The 25139-nt window shown below is 37.4% G+C and overlaps 1 protein-coding gene across 20 annotated transcripts in view; it reads right to left on the reverse strand.

Moving 5' to 3' along the window:
- Window positions 1-25139, reverse strand: part of NRXN1 (neurexin 1) — a 1006580-nt gene that overhangs the window by 508885 nt on the left and 472556 nt on the right. For all 20 annotated transcript variants that reach the window (XM_070429185.1, XM_070429195.1, XM_070429182.1 and 17 more), the window contains 3 exons: window positions 10856-10978; window positions 6651-7032; window positions 5110-5300 (listed from right to left, as the gene is read on the reverse strand). In XM_070429185.1, the coding sequence (XP_070285286.1) occupies window positions 5110-5300; window positions 6651-7032; window positions 10856-10978 (696 nt within the window). The remainder of the gene's footprint in view (window positions 1-5109; window positions 5301-6650; window positions 7033-10855; window positions 10979-25139) is intronic.

Consider the following 25139-nt stretch of genomic DNA (forward strand, 5'->3'; position numbering starts at 1 on the left):
GCCTGAGGAAGTGAGCCTGAGCAACCGCTGCAGGGCAAAAGCCCATGAAGCTGTGTTCCAGGCAGGTCCACTCACTCTGGGGAATTTGAACGTAAGTCGAAGCAGAGAGTCGGCAGAACTGGGGACACATACAGGAACAAAAGCCATAGGTAGGAGCCATGGGTTGGAAGAAGGCAAGGTAGAAGAAGCCAGAAGCAGAGAAGAGAGAGAAATGATCCCAGTGGGAGTGGGCAAAGAAGTGGGAGGATGTATGGGGGATATGCCAAGGGAGCACCTAAGAGGGTTGTTCTTGAGATGCCAGTATGACTATTAGAACAAAGTTCTTATTTGCTGTGTGACCTCATGGCTCAGCAGCTAAAAGGATGTGTCTTTCTTCCTAATGGATCCTTAAAATAATCTCCCATTAACTGAAGCAATGGGAATAAATCTCTTTCCCTTACAAACTAAAAATCAATAGATCAATCAATCAATTCACCAACAGGATAACAGGAGCTTGCCTCCATTTTCAGTGCCACCTCCTGCTTTAAGGCTAAGCTCAAAGTCAGACTGTTCTTTTAAAGTTTCTTATTTGAGCAAATGAGCGATTGGATGGCATGTGGATGAACAAAGCTTGGGCATGTTTAGACACAGCCAGGACTTGGGTGTCCTCTGGATCACTGAAGTACCAAAGCAATGACTTACAAATAGCAACAGTAAAGGGGAGACAATGGGGGCACAGGGGTTATGTTCAGGATTGAGTGAGTAGGTAGCTGAGTAACGGAGACAAGAGTGAGATCAAGTTGGAAAGAACAAGAATACTACAGCCAAAGCTCAGAGATATTGCAGGTTTGGCTCCAGACCAGCGCAACGAAGGGAATCATAACTCCTTTGCTGGTGGAGGTTCTTGCCTTCAATTTGGAAACAAAAACAAAAATACAAAGGAAAACAAAACAAAAAACCCCCACACAGGCTACATCCTGGAAGGGAGGTACTCCCCTGCCTTTACCTTCTAATCTTTGCTTGGAAGTAGAATGCATTTGAAAGGAAAGCCCTGGTTGGGCCATCTCGGATTAGGGAAAGGTAGATTTGAGGAAGGATAAAAGGAAGGTTAATGAATAGATAATAGTCCTAGTTTGGGTGGGAAAAGGGAAGAGATAAGATAGGGGACAGAGGGAGAGCTGCTCAAAGCCCTTAGGGGCAAGAAATTTGGGGTCTGAGAGGAAGAAAAAAGGGCAAAGCTCAGCCTGGGCTGACCTACACATGGCCTATAAATGAAATATTCACTTTTAAGTAGTTTTCCTAAGTGGACACCTGAAGACACTGTATTCCAGTCACCTGGAAATCTTTTCTTTTCTTTTCTTTTTTTTTTTTTGTCCCCATCAAGTAAATTGTCCTCAATTTGCTGAAGGATAAACAAGTAATGCTATAAAGAAAGATACCCATGGAAGACAGAGGTCAAAGACTATCTTTCCTCCTTCTCTTTGTTCTTGAACGAGATTCATGAATGAACAAGACTGACCTTGATTCAAGTCCCTGGGTAATGGCTAGGATTAAATAAAATAACCTGATTTAAATCTCCTTAGCATTTCATAGGAAATCAATAAATATCAGCTCCTTCCCATATACAACCACATACAAACATACACACTTGCCAACTATAGGAACAAGAGTAGGAACATGAGGAGGCATTACACCGACCCTTTATCTCTCTGAAGGGGGCAGGACTCAAAAGCCCCACAATGAATGTACAGCTGTGCTAGAAATTCATTCCAGAGAGCAAATTTATGCTGCTCTTTTCATTGCATGTTGCAGCTTGTACATAATAGCCAGAGGGAATGGAACACAAACAGCTGGGAAATAAAGATGAAAGCAAAACTGTGTCAGCAGGGAGAGACGCACCTCCCCTGAGGACCCGGCAGTGTCAGGAAACATAATTTGAACAAGGTCACCGGCACAGAATCCTCTTTTTCAGAGAAAGATCATTCGACTGCTGCCCATTTCTGACCATCTCCTTCAAAGTCAAGGTAGGGATTGGCACACATGTTCCCTAGCTTTCAAATTTCTACTGTCAGGTCCAATGCATATAATGAAACAGAGCCACAGGCGAAATCACGCATTGTCAGAAGGCTAACTGGGATCTGGGATGGTGGGAAAACAAAGAAATTCTGCTTCCTAGCACAAAAGGAGCCTGTTGAGGTTTCCCCCTCCTGAATCCCAGATGGCAAGTTTTGTGGCCTTATGCCGCCCTCTAGTGTCTTCTTAAGGGATGGTAACATGAGAAATAAAAACACTTTTCATGATCCCCAGGCATCTCATATCATCTCAGCACAGGACTGGTCAAACAAAACAAAGCAAGTAAAATTCTTAGGGGAAAAAAGGCAAAGCCAGGATTTTTACTAAAATTAAAAAGTGAGTTAAATTTGGCCTCAACATAGATACCACATTTTTCCGGACTTTGAAAAGCACAGGGTCTAGATTAGTGAGTGCTCTTTAAAAATATGGACACCTGTTCCCTGTGCATCAATCTTAGTCTGTCTGAGGTGGGGCCCATGAATCTGCATTGAGTAAATCCCTCCACGTGACTCCGATGGGGTTAAGTTGGTTGACTGCACTCTGAGAAGAAGTAAAGTGACTTTAAGGAGCGTGTAAAATAAACCTGATGAGTTTCTTTTAACCCTACAAGAATACAGCTCTTAGGCAAAAAAAAAAAAAAAAAGACATAAAATAAAAGCTGTCCAAGACAGATTGGAGTGGCTGAATCCTTCATGACTGGCACGGAAGACAGCAGTGCCAAGTGAAGAGTTCATAGCAGTGGTTCTCAACCTGTGGGTCGCGACCCCTGAAAATACATCCTGCATATCAGCTATTTACATTATGATTCATAACAGTAGCAACATTACAGTTATGAAGTAGCAACGAAAATAATTTTATAGTTGGGGGTCACCACAACATGAGGAACTGTATTAAAGGGTTGCGGCATTAGGAAGGTTGAGAACCACTGATATAGACGGTCCTATATGATAAGCCCCCCAATGGCAGTAGGCATGTAGGTAGGAAGGAGAAACGATGTGTCTCAGAGGCAGCGCCCTACTTGTCTGATGAGACATTACCCACTACCTGGCACTGCTCCTCTGTGCCCTCGATGGGCAGGTCTGTGCAGGTCACATACTTCCACCGACCTTGAACTGCTCTTTTCCAATCGTTTTAGTCCCGGACACAGTGCCCAGTTTCTAGTGAGGCTCACTCTTGCTTCCTGAGGTCCCTCCCTACACACACAGGACAGCATTTGGCTTTGAGCTGGTGGCTGGCTTGGCCAGCACACTCAGTGTCATGATCTCTCCCTTTCCTTCACAATGACTGCCTGAGCCTGCTGTGTACATCGGGGCACAAAAAAATCAGGGGCAGAAAATGCCCTCTATTCCCTTCAGTCAGAGACAAGAAAGAGGGTTGGCCTGGTAAGCAGCATTTCCTTTGAATTGCATTTCACCTTTTGAGCTAAGCTACTTGATCTGTGGGCACAAACAAGATGCCTTTGAAGTTAACAAGAGGCCACTCTGAGAGAGGGAGACAGCCGTTACCCCTTATTTTAGGTGTTGGGTGGTTATAAATAAGTTCTGCAATTACAGAAAGTGAAACGCTTTTCTTTCTTCTTTTATCTGATTTAGAAAGAGGACTTTTCTCTAGAAAGACTTCTGTTGGGTTTTCTCTTTCCAGTTCCCTAATTGCCCCATGCATATTCTCTTTGAATCAAAGGGAAAGATCCCATCAGTACAAGCGAACACCTCTTGCCAAGTAAAAATGTGACCACGAGGGTCCCTGTAGGACTATGGAATGCATCCAGGACAGGGCAGAAGCAGCAACAGAGGGGCCTGGGTCAAAACTGGGGATGTGCCCTGACCGGTTTGGCTCAGTGGATAGAGCGTCGGCCTGCAGACTGAAGGGTCCCAGGTTCGATTCCAGTCAAGGGCATGTGCCTTGGTTGCGGGCACATCCCCAGTGGGGGTTGTGCAGGAGGCAGCTGATCGATGTTTCTCTCTCATCGATGTTTCTGGCTCTCTATGCATCTCCCTTCCTCTCTGTAAAAACCAATAAAATATATTTTTAAAAAATTAAAAAAACAAAAAACTGGGAACGTGTCTTTGCCCAATTGTACCAGTATTTTTGTCCCTGGGCAAGTCATTCCCAGCTCAATAAAATGCTAATGATACCTCGTCCAATGCTGCTTGTCCTGTTAAATGTGATGGGATCACCTGTCCGGCATGGCTTAGTGGTTGAGTACCGACCTATGAACCACGAAACATGCCCAGGTTCCAGGCTTGATCCGCAGGGAGAGGTGTGCAGGAGGCAGCCTATCAATGATTCTCATCATTGATGTTTCTATTTCTCTCTCCTTCTTCCTTCCTCTCCATGGAATCAATAAAAATATATTATAAAAAATGTGGTGGGATTGATACTAGTAGATATGTTCTTAGTAATTCACAAAAGCCCACTGAGATAGAAACTTGTGTTATTTTTTTTCCTGTTATTGACAGGTTTTCCAAGATGTTTATATTGGTCACTTGGAGAAATCAAGTATCAATAAGGAAAGAAAATGTCTGCTAAGACTTTGTTAGAAGCTAGTAAAAGAAACATTCCCACTGGTGCATGTGTGGTGGGAGGATTCACTGTGGGAGGCACAAAGGCATAAGCCAGGCTCAGACCCCGGTTGGTCAGAGGGGCTGTACGTATTTAGGACATCTCACCAGGGAAAGAAAACAAATAAACTCTTGAAGAAACTCCTTAGGTATCTGTTTATCTTGACTCCACATTGATTGCAAACGGAAACTTGCAAGTGCCTATTTTTCTTTATAATATGGAAACAAATACATTTCTCTCACCCTTTAAAATTTAATCATGCATGCATTCTTAGGTGTTGCATGTTTTGAGCTGCTATTAAAAATGCATGTATCTGCCACATTAAAGAGGGAACAGAAGCTGTGTGTTGTATTATTAATTATATGCAGGAAATGAAATTCTGGTTAGTATTTGCAGAAGGTACACACACACACACACACACACACACACCCAAGCTCTGCCAGGTGAGTGGCGACCATGGGGTTCATGTCCACTGCTCTGACCCGGTGCACTTACTCTTGAGGTCCAAGTTCCTGGCTCCGGCGGTGATCTGCGTTGTGATTTTTGTGTCAATCTTTACAGTGTGGAGATTGCTGGTGTCCCTTGATATCATCACGTTGTGCCACTGATTGTCATTGAGAGGTTTATTTGAACTCCCTTTGATGAGGTTAGCACCATTTCCCAAGTCAAACACGTAATGTAAGTACCTGGGGGGAGAAAGGACAGTGGGAAAATGCCATCACTTTTTGAACTTTTTTATGGAGTCAAACTCGATACTATAAGAGGAGAATTTTTCTTTCAGGTGCCTCTGTCCTTCCTAGAAGTCATGTGAGTGACTTGTATAAAAACTCAGCTAATGAGAAGGAAACACTATTCTGCATCAGTAAGGCAGATTCTTTATTGTCTTCACTATAAAGAATAATGAAAATATATATATATATTTTAAATTAGGGTCTATACCAGGGTTGGGGAAGCTTTTATTTTGGCCAAGGGCCATTTGGATATTTATAGCCTCACTCATGGGCCATACAAAATTATCAAGTTAAAAATTAGCCTGCTGTATTTGGTCAAACATTGAATTGCCTCACCCCTATTGCCTCGGCAGGGCCAGACCAAATGATTTTGGAAAGTATATACTATTCCCTCTTTCACCCCTCCCTCAAGCCTTGGCTAACCACAATGAACTGGTAATCCTTCTCAGCTTCTTGCACTGCTTTCCCCTCCACCTTGAATGCCGGCTTCTCTATGGAAAGGTGGACTCATCCTTCAAGTCTCAGCTCTACTATCCACCCCCTGCCTCATACGTTTCATATTTTCCCTAAACACTAAGCCTTTGGGCATGATCATCTTAGAAAAATTTTCACCGTGCTTCTTTTCTATCTATGTGTTCACCTGCAACCCCTAGGATTGAGTACTTGCATATGCGTGCCTTGGGGTTGGTGGAATCTGAGATATGCATGGGTAGCAAGAATATATATATTACCTGGTACATTATCTCTAGCCCATTGTAAAAATGCAATAATAGTCACTGAATGAATGAATACCCATATTAATTAAATTACATAAAACTTTTATCACACTTTCAAGGAAATTTCACAAAAATCTTTCTAAATTCTTCAAGGAACTTGGACATAGAATTCAGCTTGATTAAATGGGATTTTGTAAAACTGAAGAAGTCTGATTACTTGAATTATCTATTTAACGTAGCAAAAATTAGCCTACAAATTTGTAGGAATTATTTTGTAGAATTATAGTGTGCTTAGTGATAGTAAGGCAATCCACATTGGAAGTGTAAGATTCATGGAATGCATAGCATAAATTAGAACCTGATGTTATTTATATCTCATATAATATCTCTCATATGGAAATGTAGGTGTAAAAGACTATACAATACCCCTATTAATTTATAAGATACTTACATAATTTAAATGAATATATTATTTGTATACCCCTGCCCATGGTCTTGTAAGCCAATATATTTTGCTGAATGTATATTTTTGGAAATGGAGGCCCATTTCCCCAACGTTTCATTTGTCATTGGACTGTCATATACTCACCCTTTAACTAATTCAACCACAATAAAGTCATTTCCATCCCCACTGTTATATAGAATTAGTCCATCTAGGGATGTTGTCTTGAACTGGAAAAAAAGATGCATAGAAGTGTAGGCTTGCAATGTAGCTAAGGCAACATAGCTTGATTTGGTCTTGAAGGTAACAGGGTCTGCTATGATATTCCGGAAGCCAAACCTGGCATTGAGCTCACAGTAATCTATGTCACCATTTTTACACAAGTCAATGTATGCCATTCCATTAAATGTCAGGCTCTGAAGGTGTCCAATGAAGTTGGAGGGGACAGAAGACAGATACCGCCGTTCAGTGATGATGCCAGTCTCTATGTTATGAAACTCTAGTCTGGTATGATCGCCCGCCATTTGACCTACATGGGAGAATCATGCATTATTATTTTCCATATCTGGAAGGCACTTTCAATTTATAACAACATCATATTTTAAGATACAAGAATCCAAATACCTCTTTGATATTCAATTATATATAGTAAAATCACAGAAGTGATGTTAAAGGGCAAGGCTAAAACACATAATACAAATTTCTTAGATCAGGTTTCTCTCTGTTCAAATTTTAGCCTTAATAAAAATTGTCCTCATTAGACAAAGTTACAGAGTTTTAAAAAGTAGAAGAGCCCATGGCTCAGTGGTTGAGCATCAACCTATGAACCAGGAGGTTACAGTTCAGGGCACATGCCTGGGTTGTGGGCCAGAAGGGGATGTGCAGGAGGTAGCATATCAATGATTCTCATCATTCATGTTTCTACCTCTCTCCCCCTCCTTTCCTCTCTCTGAAATCAATAAAAAAAATATTTTTTTTAAAGTAGAAGAAAAAAAGGAAGTGAGTAATGGAGAAAGGGAGAAAGAAAGTTTAAGAGAAAGGGAGAGAGAGAGAAGAAAAGGAAGTAAGGGAGAAAGCTAGGGAGGAAAGGGAAAGAGGAAGAGAGGGAGGAAGGAAAGGAGGAAAGAAGGAAGGAGTGAAGGAAGGAGGAAAGAAGGAAGGAAAGAAAGAAGACAGGGGAAGGGGTTAGAGACAATGATTGTCCTAAATCAACCCAGTAGAAAGTGATGTATTCCAGCTTCATAGTGATGTTTTTCTGTATAAGAAATGTTCTTAAAAAGAAAATAACGTGACTGTATATTTTCCTATCACCAATTAAAATAATGAAAAGCTACTGACTATGTTTCCAATAATGAACCATGAAAATGTGTTTGAAGTATGTCATTTTCACCTTCCTTTTTCTGTGCTGAATAATTTCCATAATCTATGCCATTTTCCTTGCATTTATGTTTTGGAAAACTAAATTGAGCACAAATTCAAGGTATGTCCAATTTTGAGAATACCAGTAAAAGTAGTCCACATTACCAAAGTTATAATCAACACTTGAATATGAAGTTTGGTTGCATATTTATATGGTGATTCATTCTTCAATTCATCCCCCATCCCTCTTCGTCCTGCCGAATTTCTCTGTAAACCCCTTTGAGAGCCAACCTAGTATCACTTTACCTCCAGAGTGATAATCGCACCTACCTTTAGGGTTGAAGATAAATTACATAAAAAAAGATGTAAGCTTGGTTTTTTAAGATACAATATAAAGTACCTTATCTTTGCTAGTGACTCACTCCCAGCATCTTGTTGTTGTTTAATTAAACTGACATTTGCATTCTTCTGAAAATCAAAAAGGTCATTACAATTGCAATCAAGTTCCTCCGGTTACTAACTTCACTATTCAATTGGGCATAATTGGAAAATTTATTAAGCTTGCACTATCCCAGCATCCATGATATTAATAAATAATTAATTAGAGCCAATCCCAGTATCAAACCCTGAGAAAATTCACTAGACCTTCCCCCAGGTGTAATAAAGATTGAATAACCACCTATGCGGGTCTCCTTCAACCAGCTGGACAGATTTCCATGCCTTTAGTCAGGACAGTAAAATATTAGGTGACATTTTAAGGAAATGCCTGTAAGTAAAATATAAAAGGCATACTCTTTGTCGTGCAAGAAAAATTGTCTACATACTTAATTGATGCTTATAAACTTATCGGTGTAAAAATCTTGCCCCTAATCTGAACTTGACTCTACTTAATTTTTACACCTGATTACTAGTCCTTGATCCTGGTAACAACTGTCCTGCACCCTGGGTGTGTTTTCTTATCAGGCATTGGTTTGTTCAAATCCCCTCTCTGCAAACTTTTTTTTAAAGCTGAAAACACCACTGTATATAGTTGTCAGTCCTCCTCCTTCCTCCCCACTATGTCTCCTGCTGTTTATCTGATGCAAAAACACGATTAAATTCTTAGCAATTCTGTTTTCTTGTATGATATCATTTCTCTCTCCTTCTTCAGTTCTTCTTCTTCAATGACCTCCACACTGCTCTATGGAAAACTCTCTCTTTGGTGGCAAATCAAATGAGCCTTTAATAATTGTCAAATATAAAGCTCTAGACATACCAGTAACATTGAATTAACAAGCCATACCGAATGAAAAACATAAAAAGCTTTAAAATCACTGGGGCTTGTGTTGATTTTTATTTTTTTCATGATACTAAAATCTGAGTTTTAAATCAGTGAATCCACCCCAATCCTAAAATTGTCATATTTCTTCTTAAAAATTCCATTAACAAGCCAAATGATAGGAAAGAAATATCCAGAAAAAATATCCCTAATGCTTGAAATTAAATATGATCCCCAAATTGTCAAGTTCTTGGCAGCTCTGAAATAGTGAAACACATTTTTGTTTAGGATGACTGAGAAGTTCAGTGATAAAAATAGCACCTAATGTCTGTTTTCTTTTCAAAGGAATAGGATATGTATGCAGAGCATAAATAACAAAAACAGTGGTGGAGCCACCATGGCCCAATTACAAGGAAAATCATTATGGCCCTTGTTCAAGAGCCTATTCTTTGTTTAATAAGCAGATATAAATTGCATTGACAGTAATGGTGGCTACGCCTGCTCCAGGGAGAGAATTAGCGCCTCAAAGCCATTATCCACTGACTAAGAAAACATTAACGGCTGCCTTTTAAAAACTCTATTTTTCCTCAGAATTTATTTCAGTGTTTAATCATCTATACATAATGTAGCCACCTCTACTCTTATCCACATACATTAAGAAAAAAAAAATTAAGGACATTAAAGGAGAAAAATTTTTAAGGCTCCAACCATTTAAAAATCCAGTCTTTTCCAGAGAGCTAGTGGGAAGAGTAATTTAAAAGGAGCAGAATGCCTCTGATCAAAGTGTCTGGGTATAGCAGATGGATGACAATTTCCTATAGAAAAAAAACACCCAACTGGATGGTGTGTTTACATAAAAATCTCAATATCTAAATAAAATCTTTTGTACCTAAACTGATAGCAAGATCAGCTTCTTGAGATTCAGCCTTGCTCAGAGCTGGGCTAATTTCTGCTGCAGAGCAAAACAACCCGCCAGCCTTACACTGAACTTGTTGGTTCACTTATAGTGACTGCGTGTGTGGTATGTGCATGTGTGAGGTGATGAAAAAGAGAGCGGTAGGAGGAGCAGACATGGGTCCCGTTTTCACAAAACTCACAGTCTTTCGGGAGAAAGCAGGCAAAACGAGGTAAGGAAGTAATTAAATATATAATGACAGCACTCAGAGAAAAGTTAGGAATTTGTTGCACAGGCTGCTGTGTTGGTAAATATGAAATGGGGGGAAATACCCGAGTTGATTATTAACTTGAATTTGAAGGATTAAAACGAGAAAGCCATGCTACAAGAAATAAGTCAGTCAGTAAAAAAGCTAAGAACCACATGAGTGGGATATAAAACAGAAAGCAACAAATCATCAAACAAGCAAAAACTCAGATACAGACAACAGTATGGTGGTTACCAGAGGGATGGGGGGGAGGGTAGCAAGAGGTCAAAGGGGTCAAACATATGGTGACGGAAGATGATTTGATGTGGGGTGGTGGGCACACAGGGCAATATATAGATTATGTATCATAGAAATGTATACTTGGCACCTATATCATCTTATTAATCAATTTCACCCCAATACATATAATAATTTTTTAAAACAGAAAGAAAACCAAAAACAAACCACACACACAAAATTGAACTATGTGTATCAGCTTTGAGTTGTGCACCTGGTTTTCAAAGTCACCTGCAAGAAATGGGAAAGTCTAAAGCTTCAGTAAAAGAGAGGGTGATGGGGACAGTGGGGTTTACCTGTCATGGCCTGTTGGTCATCCACCGTTAACTTTAAACTTTTTCCTCGACGAACCACACGCACTGTGTGCCATTCATTATCATTGAGGTTATAGCCAGCAAAAAGGGTCTCGGGACCTTTGCCTGTAGAATATGCCAAACAGTCATTATGGACACTCAGCATCAGTCAAACAAATGAACCTCACAGAGAGTGAGAGAAAGAGACAAAGAAAGGGGAAAGCGAGGGAGAGGGAGGAGAGAGAAGAGAAAAGGAAATGCGAGAGATAGGAGAGAAAGGAGAGAGAGCAAGAGAGAAGAGACTGGCTGGATCAATTTTCAAGCCCATTAGAGTCATAGCAAGCAAGGAAAATGACAAGTTAGCAGACATTCTGGTGTGACACTTTAAGAAGAATCTTCAACACACTATGCATAGATCTAAGACAAGCAAATGAACCTGCTGTCATAAATGGGCACAGTCAATACAGCATTGGGAAGCCTCCCACATGTACACACACCTTTACTTTTCTAAGAAGTTCTCTGATTTTTGCAGTTATCACTTTCTTGCTAATGTAGTAGCTAGCAGTCATGTAACCTCTGACCTCGGGGAGAGACCTGGCCATAGGTTATTCGCTAAGTATTTTCAGGGAGTGGCCACTGGCTGGATTAGAGGAAATTGCTCTGGGTACTATACTGAGTGAGGGCTCTCTTTACTCTGACCACATGTACTTCCTATGTTCACCAAGTTCTTAAATGTATTGTGTCTAAAAACTAAAACTAGTGGAGGCACAGAAGATGAGTGTAGGTAAAAGAATTGCCTCTTAGAAAAATGAAGAAAACAGAAGTCACAACCCCCCCAAAATGGCCACATATTGAGTGGGAAGGAATAAAAAGTGATATTAAATAGCAGTAGAGGACAGGGATTCCCAGGTAAAAACTAAAAGAAAAAGGACAAGAAGTGTAACCAAGAAAGTAACTGCCAGTGAATCTATAGAGGTTTAAATTCCATAGATAAATTGAATTTAAATAAGCTGAGAACAAACAGATTATCTCAGAAAGTTGTTTTGTGGAAATTATTGAAATGACAAAGTTAGACAAATATCCCTCTTCCACACACACAAATCAAGGGGAAATAGCTTTTAGTATAACTGGAAAGATTTCATAGGAAAATAAGCATTTCTACCAATCTGACATTATGATTCACTGAGAAAAATGATGAAAAGTTTTTAAAGATCCACACTATTTGGTGATGGATTTCAGTGTTTTAAAAGTCATGAAATTTTCTAGTACATTTCAGTAATGCAATGCATGACATCATTGAGTTTAATGACTTTCATCCAATTCACGATCAGGGCTTGCTTCATTATTTCTTCAACTAAATTCTATCCACAAAACCAATTAATGTCCAAGGAGCACAGGAGGACATACTAAAATGCCAATGAAAAAGAGAACAAGAAAGGAAAAAAATAAATATGGGAACCACCAAGAAGAAACCTCAATAGTCAGTCTGACAAGAGATCATTCATTGTTTGCTTTTAGTACTGCAGACTATCCACCCAGCTCCCTGATTTCTCTCTTAGGATATCACTGATGATACAAGTTCTGTATTCCTTGGTTGGGTTTCACGGAGCTTAAAATGAGCTAGTTATCTAAGCTAAATTTTGCATGACAAACTGCCTCATGTCTACACAGGGCCATCATGAAGATTAGAAACAATCTCTTGTTGTTTCTTTAGAAAAGTTAAATTCATCCGGGTACATGAATAAGAGCTTGTCTAGATAGAAGAGTGTTAGGGAGATTTATCACCAAATAGCTAAAGGAAGCCTGTTAGCTCAGCAACTGCAAAAATGCTTTGAGACCAAATGTTGAAAGCAAGTTCCAGCATTAAAGGAACTCTTTTTAGTTTTAATGGTGAAAAAAGGAATGTTCAATAACTCTGCAGAATCTTAGCATCCTACTGGCAGCGAGGGTCATTCTTAGTTTTGATCTTTGAAAAGAGAATACATCATTTTAAAGCTATTTTTACAGGGGAGATCTTTTTTTTCCCCTTTAGAACTATGTGCTTTTGAAGCAGCTTCATTCCCCTTCTCTTAATTTTAAAGGTGTTTTGTCAAGAAAAAGAAGCATAAGGGTGATATCATCATTATACCCCATTCTGGGCTTGATCTTGCAGTAAAGTCATAATGCTTAATCTATGAAACAACGATTTCCATAACAACAGGCACAAAATCCAATTAAAAATAACCCTTTGGTTCGTAAAAATCTCTGTGGGCCAACTTCAAGCTCCTTTCTTGCATTATTAAAAATGTGAAGAGATTGATTTTGGAAGACAAGGCTTTTAAAAATGCACTTAATATTCTCAGTTCACAATAACACTATCTATGCAACATGAAGTGTAATAAAGAGTGCGCTGGACCGGGAGGGGAGCTAAGAATTGTGGTCGCTCGTCCTTGATTTGCTACCAAGAAAGAAGCCGGGGGCTGGGAAATGCTTCTTATGTTCCAGACACTTTATCTGTTAACTTACTTCATCTTTACAGTGTTATCATTTTACACATGTGGAACTGAAGGCCCAGAAAACCAAAACTACTTGTCCCAAGGTCATAGAGTTAAAATGTGATAGAGAAGTGTTCCATCCCAGATTAACCTACCCAACGCCTGCATACTTTCCCTTGCTTTATCCTGGCTCCCAGCTACGTGACCTTCGGCTAGCAATTTAAAATTTTAGCATCCCCACATCTGAATGAAGGGGGTAGAAAATCTGCTCATGACTTGCAGATTGATCAGAATGATGGGAAATGTTACATACCCTCTGTATAAGTCAAGGCGGAAGAACAACCCTATCAAACACTGTTCCTCCACCTAGGAATACTGATATAGAGGAAGGACCATTAATTTGGGGCATGATCCACTCATAATCAGGATTCTGCTAAAAGATTCAGCTTCTGGTGGTCTCAATCTTTAGCTAATCTTTACAGTACCTTTGAGATTTCATATTCTCAGACATTTACAAACACATGGAATTGGTACTTAAAAGGTGCTTAACTACTGACATTTTGAGCTTGAGAACCATTTGTCCTCTTGGGTAGATTTGAATGGCAAAATTATAGTCACTCAAGCCATTAATAATCTGCATTCCTTTTCAGATTTCTTCTTTCTTTGGGGATATCAAAACGTGTCTCATTGGTAGTAATATTTTTCTCCCAGCATTAATGTGAGTGTTATGGACCAACTGTTCATATGTTGAAGTGCTAACCCCGAATGTGATGGCCTGAGGGAGTGGGCGCTTTGTGAGGTAAATAGGATTAAATGAGCTCATGAGGCTGGAGCCCCCGTGATGGAATTAGTGCCACTTTAAGAAGAGAAAGAGACACTGGAGTTCTTTCCCTCCAGCATGTGAGGATACCAAAAGAAGCCAGCTGTCTGCAAGCCAGGATGAGAGCCCTCACCAAAAACCAAACCTGCCAGAGATCTGATATTGGACTTGTCAGTGTCCAAAACTATGGCCAATAAACATCTGTGGGCTAAGCGACCCAGTCCATGGTATTCTGTTATAGCAGCCCACGCAGAGTAAAACAGTGAGCGATATTTTTTAAAGATTTTTTTTTAAAGTTCATAGCATTGTTTCTATTTTAAAGACAATCACTCTTTGTGTTTTGTAGGGAGTTTTAACTTGTATGTAATTTCACACTTGATTCTTACTATAATCTATCATTAAAGCCACAGAAATATTATTTTTCAATTTTTAGTTAAAAATCAGATTTAGAAAGTTGAGAATATTGCAGATCTCAGTTAATACTTACCTATTTATGAATTCCAGGTGGTGCTAAGACTTTGCTGCTAAGAGGGTTGGAGATAACCCCAATTTAATGAGCAGCAGGAAATGGGAGATTCACAGTTAGCTAAGCAAGTTCTTCTTTGAAATCTACTGCTCTTACAGAGTATTGATTTAACCATTAAGAGATACATTTAAAAGATGGTAGCTGTTTTTGGCCAGATTAATAACCACATTTGCTAATTACTTTTCATCTCCATTTTCACTATGGGAGGAGATGGTGGTGGAAATTGGATATTGCCACTGACATCAACTAATTGTGTCACCTTAAGTAAATCATTTACCTTCCTTCTTTCTTATATTTTTATCTGTAAAAAAAGGACACCTGATAAAGGCATATACTCTCCAGTAGCAAACTTTAAATGCTGTCATTCTTGGAAGGACCAGAACTGCTCTGTACTATTTGCCCACCTTGTGGCTACATGAAAGACTACAATTCTAATGTGGGGTTCTCTAAGTTTATAAAATGTTCAATATTATTTTTACTATTCTTAATTTCATTTTTGTTTTGACCTGGGTAGGCAGAGAACAGAGAGAACTTTAAGGATAGTTATTCTAGACCTATTACTCAATTCAAATGAAACCAGTGGGACAAGATTGAAATATCCTAAAAAATGTGTTTATTAATTTAGATAGTTAAATTTTAAGGGGAAGAACTCTGTTTTTGTCCTCTTGGAATTCCTCATAGATCATAGATAGCATCAAATGATCAATACAAGGATCAGACAGGAGCGGTAAATGCACCATTCTGTGGGCCAGGACATGGCCCTGCTTTACAGGTAAGTTCACTTAGAAAACAAAAATAATCAGAAGGTTGTGTGGTGAAATAAGGAAGTCACTTTTAAGGAACCCTTTCTCTTTGCTGTGGTAAATTATTCTCTCCCCTGTTCAAATAAGCAGGTCAGGCTAGGCAGTATTGGAGACTCTGACCCAGTATCTCTCTACGTTTCCCTTACTCAGAACAATTACTGCTGTGCAAAGTGAAAATCCAGAAGCTAAAGGAGGGCAGTGGCTTTATAATGCTTTTTAAAGCAGAGGAATCCCCCCTTCCCTGTAATCATGCGTAAGGACTATAAAACCATATAAAGGGGGAGCTGCCCCACAGTGAAAGAAGCAGGCATCACCCGGAAACCCAGACTCCACAGACTCCTCAGGGGGGCTCATTTCTCTCTTTGGATAAAGGATGCTTTTCTTCAACCAGAAAACTGCAGCAAAGGCTTTTTAAAATATCGTTTGCAAGTAATCCTTTGCTTTAAAATTGGATTTGTTTAAAAAATACACATTTTTTGTAGTTTATGAATTAAGAACTATTTTACCAGAACATCACTTATTATATATAACAAGGTCTAGAGGTATTCAATGCTGTCATTATTGGTCAGTCTGCACTATCAGCCCTCTAGCCTGCATTCTCAACACACCCTTAATTACATGGTCCAAATCCATAGACTCTTTCTGAAGATTTTGTAGGTCATTTCCTCTGAGGGCATGTGAGTTATGGAACAGACTACCTTGCCTTATTTCTATCTACCAGGAAACCGAGATTTAGAACGTGCATATAAATTTAGCAACTTCATTCTTTTCTTTCCATTAAAAATTTTTTTTTTTTGCATATAGGCTTTCCTCCCCAATTATTTAAAATTGCTTTTGTTAATCACTTTAAATTCTATTTAAAAGTATTGAGCATAAATTAATAGTGAATGTATTTAATGAAGAAAACAATATCTTCCAAGGAATGTACAAATAATCAAACTCATTTTACTGAAAACTCCATGGGAGGTTAGGTGACATCTATATCTCCAACAAGATTACAAAAGCCTTTATTTACCAATTTCAGGTTTGTTTGCAAGTGTACATTAAATTTATTTTCAAATTTTGGAACCAATTTTATTTATATTTGGTTTCTTTTAGGAGAAAGCCTGTGTGCAAATGTCCTGTGACCTACTTGTACTGGCTTTTGACTGTGGGGAAAAAATAGTAAAGAGGAATAGAAAAGAAATAAATAAAGCTAAGAAATCTATGAAGCAATGTGATCGAAGGTGTCTACCAGACTAAAATGACAGCTGTTTCTGGAGCTGAAAGGTGGATGTGTTTTAAGAATAATCGAATCTATAAGATTACCTTTTGATTTTGAGTCACAAACCTCAATCTCATTGCATACCCTTCAGGAAGCATCTCCCTCTACCGTTATATTTTAAAGATGCTAAATATGCAAATGGACCATCTGTATCAAGTACCTTATCTCTTAGTACTGTTCAAAAGGATTGGTTCTGAACTTCTTCACTGCCTTAAACATCAAATGTAAACAATTTCTACTTTATAACTCCATAGAGTTATGTGAGCGGTTAATCTCTTTCTCTGAATTAAACCATTGCTTGAGTGTGAGGATTCTGATGGGAGCTTCTGCAAAGCCGTAGCTACCCTACCGCATGGATGGGAGGCAGGTCGGATCCATTTAGTTTGCCTTCTGGAAATGATCCATCTACTGGCTCCATTTTGTTAAGAGTAGGTTGTGTCTTTTCAACCACAGTTAGCTGGGCTAAAGGTGAGCATCATGTGAACATGAATCCTAAAGTTCCCTTAGTCATGCTATACAGTTTTTAAAAGACTTAGCATTGTCTTTACATATAAATTAGTTCTATATTTATACATGGCTGTTCAACTTTTTTAGGTCATTAAACTGCCAATAGCATCCAGTAGTTGAGTTAAACATTCCCACAGTCATAGACTATATGTAAACAAAGGGTGTGTGTTTGTGTCAATAAAACTACTCATTGAAACCTGTGGGATGGTTTTCAGGCCCCTGTAAGATACACATAAATAAATCGACAATTTAAGTTTCCCTTTCTCATAAAGTTTTACACTGAGCATAAAGAAATAAGTAATGGAAAAGTATTCAAGAACTGAAGAGTCAGGAGACCTGGGTTTTAGATTCAGTGTTGCCATTAAATCTAGCATATCTGTAATGGTGCTAACTTAGTCTAATTTTTTTTTCTGGGCTTAGCCTCTTTTCTTATCAGTGAAAAACTATAATGACAACAGCAACAGAAACGAAAAGCAATGTAAGACCGTTTTAAATGGCATAAGGCAATTGCAAATTCTGAATCACGGCCTTTATTAAAATGGATATTTGTGCGTGTCCGTGTGTGTGTGTGTGTGTGTGTGTGTGTGTGTAAAATCAGGTTTATCGGTATCAACCTTTCCGGGTCCTACCAAGTTTTACTTGACAGTTGATTTTGAGGACAGTAGCTTCCCCTGAGAAGCTGGAAATAAACCTGTCCTTGTGACAATAATGGGAAGAGAGAAAAGCCAGGGAAACAGAAGCAAAAGCCACTGGCTTGATGCCTGAGTCAGGGCTCCTGGCAGCAGCACCTTCTACCTCTGAATGACAAGAGGACGAGCTTCCCAGGTTGTAATTGACACCTGCAGGCCGCCCTTAGTTTCTGGTTTCAAAACAGTTAAAAAAAAAAACCCACTGAGATTCCTCTGCCATTTTCCCAACTCACACCAACCCTATTCTATTATCCACAACATGAACGTCTGTATCTGTAGCTGCCTCGCCTCCTGCTCCGTAGCTGGGTAAATATCATGCAAATAAATAAACAATGTTTAAGTCTTCTACTAAGAAACATTTAGCCTCTATAGCTTTGACATTGATTGTACCCATTTATGACAGACCAGGATAAATATATCTGATGTAAACAATTTTAAATGTGAAAACAAACATTTTAAGAAATATAAGTTACCTTTTAAGAATATAATTACATTTACAACACAGTAAGAATGAACACCAATTATATAGATACATTGCTACAAGAATGTTTTAAAACAGCTCTCTCTATATCTACTCTAGCTCAACTGGCAAGTTCAGGAAGAAGCAGAATAAAATAAACCTAATATAATGAAAGGAAAAATTTGGACTGTGACTTTATTTTAAGGAAAAAAAAAAGTTCATTTCCAAGAAATGCTTATCACATAAAAGGATAGCTTGCAGGTATAAAATGAAGTACTAAACAGTTGATGTGCTTTTAAGTAAGCATTATAAGCTGAAAACGTATTCAGTGTTAGTGTAACTTGAAAATAAAAAAATTACTTTGATTTATGCTGCTACTTATTTAAGCATGTCTTATGCAATACACAATGCCAAGGTATTTGAATGAAGAAAAAAAGAAAGTAAAAGCATACAGGTACTGAGCATTAAGAAACTTACAAATATTCTACCTGATATTCCATAAACATAGCTATGATTGTAGTCACAAATGCAATGCTTATTTAATTAAATATATCATTCATTATCTGAACATACTACTATAATTGTTACAGAATTTCTTTTATGAAAAGCCAAGAAGAATGCATATTTTGCATAATTCAAGAAACAATGGCTTTTACCTGTGTTTTATTTTCCATATCTTTGTCAATGGAAGTGCATCTGAATATCATTAAATGTAGGACTAAATTTGCAAAATTCAGCTGTCCCTCAGTATTTTGCAGGTATTCTTATGAAACCTTCTCCAAAAACAATCATATTAGAAAAATAAATAAATCTAAGTTTCTGGTTTTGTTAAGTCTGTTTGTTTCCTTCCTCCCTCCTCCCACCCACACACAATCTAAGAAATCATTATAATGCTTAAATATCTATTTCTCAGTTTTTGTTGAAAACATTATAAACCTATTTTTTAAGAAAATGCATTCTAAGCGATAGGATAAGGAATATTTTATCTTTAGAATCATTGAACTGTAGTGTCTGATTTGTTTTGATCTTTTTTCTTTCTTTCATTAGTGAAGGTTATGAAAAAATAATGCATGATAATTTATTCATCCATCATGTAAAAATTAGAATGATAAAAAAATTTTTTCCAAGCAATGAAATCCTTCTCTATTTTGAATTTTAATACTGTAATAAGAGCTAGTGAAAACTAAATTGGTTTCTTTTATCATTAGTTTATTTATCAGGCTGTTGGCTATGAACTTGAATGCTATTCTTTCTGATCATTTATTTTAGTAGTTGGAAAAATATTGGGATCACTTCTTTGTTTGAAGTTGTCTTTGAATCAAAGTCTCCTGAAAGAAATGGCTTGCTTTACTATCCAGAAATTATTCTACAAAGGTGATTTCCCCGCTATATCAATGGCTATTAGCAATTAAATCTTATGCCAAATTAACTTGGTTAATCTGAGGAGCTATTGCTTGGAGGTTTCTTGGAGGTGGTCTACCAACTACTGTACTTAATAAATTCTGTCTGTATGCTTGTTCCTAATTGATCTCCCTATGGTAAAATTATGTTAGTGAAACTTCCACTTAGTAGCTTATAGTCAGTGATAATAACTTTCACCAACACACCTAGAAGTATCTTCTCTCTTACGAGTATTCCATCTTGCTTACAGATGCTTCCAAACAGTGCCCATTTGAGTGTTTGAGATCACTGATGAATCATGCTAGAACTTACTTTTGTACATACAGATTTATTCAACTGGCTCAACGATGAAAACCTACTTGATATCATTTTGGCATAAAATCGGAGGTAAACAATAGATTAGATTTTAAAAATACTACATGTTATAGTCACGTGCTTGACATATGCTTACAATATGTTGCTAAAATAAAAGTACATAGTGCAAAATATTTGCACACCATGACCCTGTATTTTTAAAGAAATACATATTACCCAAGATATAATATGTAATATGCAAAGGATGATGTGCTATACCAGCATTTAAACTATTAATAATGTTTTCTAAGGACTGAAACAGTAGCTACCTTTGTATATTTTGCTTCCTCTAGCTTCTAAATAACAAATATTATTCTAATTAGGAACCAAATGTTGCTTTAAAAAAGACTACTTCTAACTATTTTGTAGGTCAAAATTAGTGGGAAAATTAGCCCCCAATTTAAATGTACACTTAAAATATACATACCATAATACAAACAGATATTGCAGTGTAGGCCTAGATTGCCCTAAATAATGGTGGGTTTGGTTTCAACTAGATCTTAACAGAGCATTTGACTTTATTCACTTTTGATTGCTTATTTTATATTGTTGAGTAGAGGAAAAAGTTATTGAAGAAAATTTAAAACATATATATGATTAACAAAAGAAAATAAATTTAAAGTTACCCAGAATTTCATCATCAGGTTCTATAGACATTTTAAAGAAACATTGTAGAAAAACAATTTTGCTACTGCAACTCCTTTTCAATTTCATAATTGATAACAAAATAGAAAATATTGATTATTTTTTAACTGCTTATTTGCTAAAGTAATTTTATTTAATGGAGGAGTTTAAATAATTGATCAGTTATCAAAATATCATTTTTGACAAGGTAAAGCACCTCAACTGACTTACTGAACTAAAACTTCAGATAAAATAATTAAATTTATAAATTATCAAGTAAAACATGTCAGGAATCTCATAATCTACAATGTCACGTTCAGAATTTCTATATGTGATTATTATTGCTATTTTTATTATTTTTACATTATTGAATCATTATCATGTCCTAACTCCATTTCTGTCTGCCTATTCCAATACTATTAGGTGAATATATGGATATTCTAAGGGAATATTTGCACAACTTTTTAAGTACTTTCTTTTTTCATTTTGTTTTACTGGGCACTTTCATAATGCATGAAAAATCTATGCCAGCAATTTTGTGGTGCCATTATAATGTGTTAGTTTTATAATATTTTGGGTTTAGTTTTCACATGCATAAACCTCTCCTTTGCACCTAGGAAATGTAAAAATTTCAGAATTCTTCAGATTGCCTATTAGTACACATTTATTTACACTGGAAATTTACTGATTTCCGAAATTGGCTAACTCTTCTATGTATCTGACAATTTAATGAGTAAATTTCAACGGGCTATGTACATTCTTCATATGCAAATTTTAAAATAGAATTGGTAATCTTTACCTTAAAGCCTACATTTCCAAAGCAATTTTAATTCTAATAATCATCTATTTTAAAAAGAATAATCGACTTTGAAATTTATTTTAATAGTAATATGCATAAATATTTCAAGTCTATATTCAGACTGATAACCTGGGAAGGGTGAAGAATTCTCACAATTATATGAATGATTCATTCAAAGAACAAATAACAACAAATAGTCCAAGTACAATAAAAATAACAGTGATTTAAATACTCTTAGAATTTCTTACTTTACCTTTGGGGAAAACCGTTTTCATAATGCACTTCTTATCCATCTTGCTCTGTGCTCCCATTGGTAACAAGTGAAAGAACTGGGTAAGAGCTCTGAGCACACTGAACATTTCAGTTTCCAAATTCTTTGACATTCCCTTGCATTTCCTCCCTGATTTAAAGAGACTTGCTCACTTGGCTTATACACCATATGTTAGTCATTATTATGTGAACAAACTGTAATCCACATGAGTATTTTACAGCGATAGTAAAAACAGTTTTAATCGGACAACCTAGAGAAAAGATGTTTGTGTGGAAAGCCTGCTGCTCCTACATCCCCTTGAAAGAAGTATGTAGTGTGCCCCACCCCACCCCACTCTAATTACAGCTGCTTGAGTCACTAGTGTCATCAGCCCCCAAAGCTAAAATCTGATCAATGGCTTATGAGGCGACATGATTTGAAATCTCTGTTCAATAGAACAAGCATAAGTAATGAATCCACTAGATCCTCTGTCTAGGGGAGTCTGAATACAGAACATATACAGTGTCAATAGTTAGTACAGGAGCAGCAAAAAGCCGAGAGATATGCACAGGACAAAGCAGTAAACAGAAATCATGAAGCAGGAGACACCAGGAGTAAGCAGAAGACATGAAAAAGGAGAAGCTATAACCAGTGTTACCTCCCTACCAATCTATAATAATAAAAGCATAATATGCTAATTAGACCGGATGTCCTTCCAGATGACCTTCCGGATGAAGCCAGGGCTGCAAGGGAAGCCCGGGTCCCAGGTGCCAGAGGGAAACTGGTGCCAGCAGCCGGGAGAAGGAAGGCCTAATCTTGCACAAATTTTGTGCATCGGGCCTCTAGTAAATAAATAAACACAAACAAAGGAAGAAACTCAAGACTATGAAGGAAATAGTGGATGTTTAGAGACCAGCTTTTTCTAGTAAAACAAACAAAAATATCTGACCAATAGGCTGTGGTCTTTGATGACATTTGATTGTGTAAAAGAAACATTCCTTTTCACAGAACCCAAGGGAATATCAAGTTCAGAACATTTTTTCTGACACTTTCTAGGTTTGTCCAACAATATCTACCTAGGCCATTGTTACAATGCCAACATTGGACAACAGAGAATTGGATGAACTGGGTCACCAGGAGTCTGAAATTTTGCATTACTGTGAGCACAGCATTTTGCAATAGCAATAAGGAAGTGCCTTAGTGAAAAATTAATAATTGAGCCCGATTTCAAGATGAATTCTTAACCCACACAAAAGAGTAATCTGCTAAAACACTGCAGCATTTTATATTTTCATATAGGCAGTGGGCAGATTAATTATTCACCGAAATAGACTCCCATCTTCTACTTTCCAAGCCTTCACATTACAATTTTCCCAATCTATGTAGCCACTTAAATGCACAAAGAAAAAGTGCACTTTTCTTTATAATTCTCATAAATTTAAAATGTGGACAATCAAAATGGGCTTCCCTTAAATTTTATTTCAATTTTGATATTTTTCTAAAGACTTGTTATGTGCCCACTCTCTTTGCCTGTTTTAAGCCATTTGTTTTTCACCAGAAATCGATGGTCTCTATATTTTATATGTAATTTCTCTTAGATTTTTGCTAAAAGTAATCATTTATAAACTGCCTATTCCTTTTCTTAATATTTACTTGCAGCTTAAAAAAAAAAAAAAGAAAAAAACAAAGAAACAAAACAGAACAGCTCATATCCTCGGCAGATAAATTGCAGCAGTCACTTGAGAGGCAATGAGCGATGGAGTCCTACAAGCCAAGTGATGGATTGCTGCGTGGCAGCCGAGGCAGGAGACTCCCTTTTGCACTTCTTTGCTCTTAGGTACCAGGCAGCTGCTCCAAACTGAACATTTGTTTCATGTTAACAAGGACCAGCCCCCAGAAATGTCCTCACATCTTTTTAAGTAGCTGCCAAGGCCGCCTGATGAAGGCAATCTAACATGGCTTAAGTGCCACTAGTTGACACTCTGCAATCTTTTATTGCTTTCCACTTTGATCTACATAAGAAATTGGTGATAACTAATATACAGTTGATCTTTTCATTCTGGTAATAAAATGATAATAAGGAGATCTTATTATCCACTCCAGGCATCCATCATAGTACATTTTCTAAAACGTACTGCTCAGGACGTTTTTTTCATTATATCCAAGTCAAAAGTGAGGTTAAGTACTTGGCCTTAGATTTCTTTTCCCTCCAATACTTAGACATTGAGCTGGAAATAAAAGGAGTTGAACTTCAACCCTTGACACTACCCACATCAATATCATCTGCAAGTTTGTTGTCTCTGCATCTTAGATATGCCATTTTCTGTAAGAAGCCCAAAACAGTTGGAAGGTCAGGCAAATAAAACATTTTATTTTCAACTCCAGAGAGTGTTTATTATTGTAAGAAAGTAAGAGAAAAGAGAACCAGAGGAAACAACATTGGAAATGGAGAAGTGGGAAGAATAAATCTTGGTAGGAAGAAAGAGCTGGGCATGTGTAAAGGCATAAAAAAACCAAAAATAATGCAAACAAGCATTAGAGATTACGAGTTTATTAAAATCCATTTTTTATGTGGATGCAGAGGTGGCTTCAAGCCTTCCTGTGGGCAATAAGCAGATTCTGTAAATTATGTCATTGATTTGAAAATAAAAATAAAAAAGAAAATACTAACAAAACCAAACCTTGCATCCACTACATATTTAAAGTAGTTATTTATATGACAATTATGAGCCACCTATAGTTGATAGGAGCAAGTTTAGTTTTCAAATTTTCAATGTATTTAAACCTTCAAAGAGTATATATAGCACTAACAACTTTAAAAGTTACTAGAAGAAGAGAGAGAGAGAGAGAGAGAGAGAGAGAGAGGGAAATTGGAATTATTGAAGCATGCAACATGCCACTATAAAGGCCAAATTTGGGGAAAACAATATAAACACATAGCCTAATGACTTTGGATTTATTGTTGGGAGGTTTGGGGAAGACTGCCTTGGTCACTCTGAGATAGTATGACCAAGACATCACATTATGTACTTTGGCAAACATAAAAATAATGCAGAATATGACCCTATTATTAATGCATTTGATTTTTTTGCATTCTTTATATCTTTAAAAGACTTCTTAAAGCAATTAATATTATGGAGTAGGCAAGAGACTATCAAACACTCACCTTTTCATGCAAATAATTCATGTGTTGGTCATAAAAGGACTATTCACTCTGACTTGGATTTCCTTGGTAATAATTTATTAAGGAATAGGTTATCATAGTATACATTTTTGCAGAAATGATTTTATGTAAAACACTCTACAACATATCTGT

This window comes from Myotis yumanensis, unplaced genomic scaffold, assembly GCF_028538775.1.
Source record: "Myotis yumanensis isolate MYYU_CA2020_CCGP unplaced genomic scaffold, mMyoYum1.0.hap1 SCAF_11, whole genome shotgun sequence".
Classification (NCBI taxonomy): Eukaryota; Metazoa; Chordata; class Mammalia; order Chiroptera; family Vespertilionidae; genus Myotis; species Myotis yumanensis.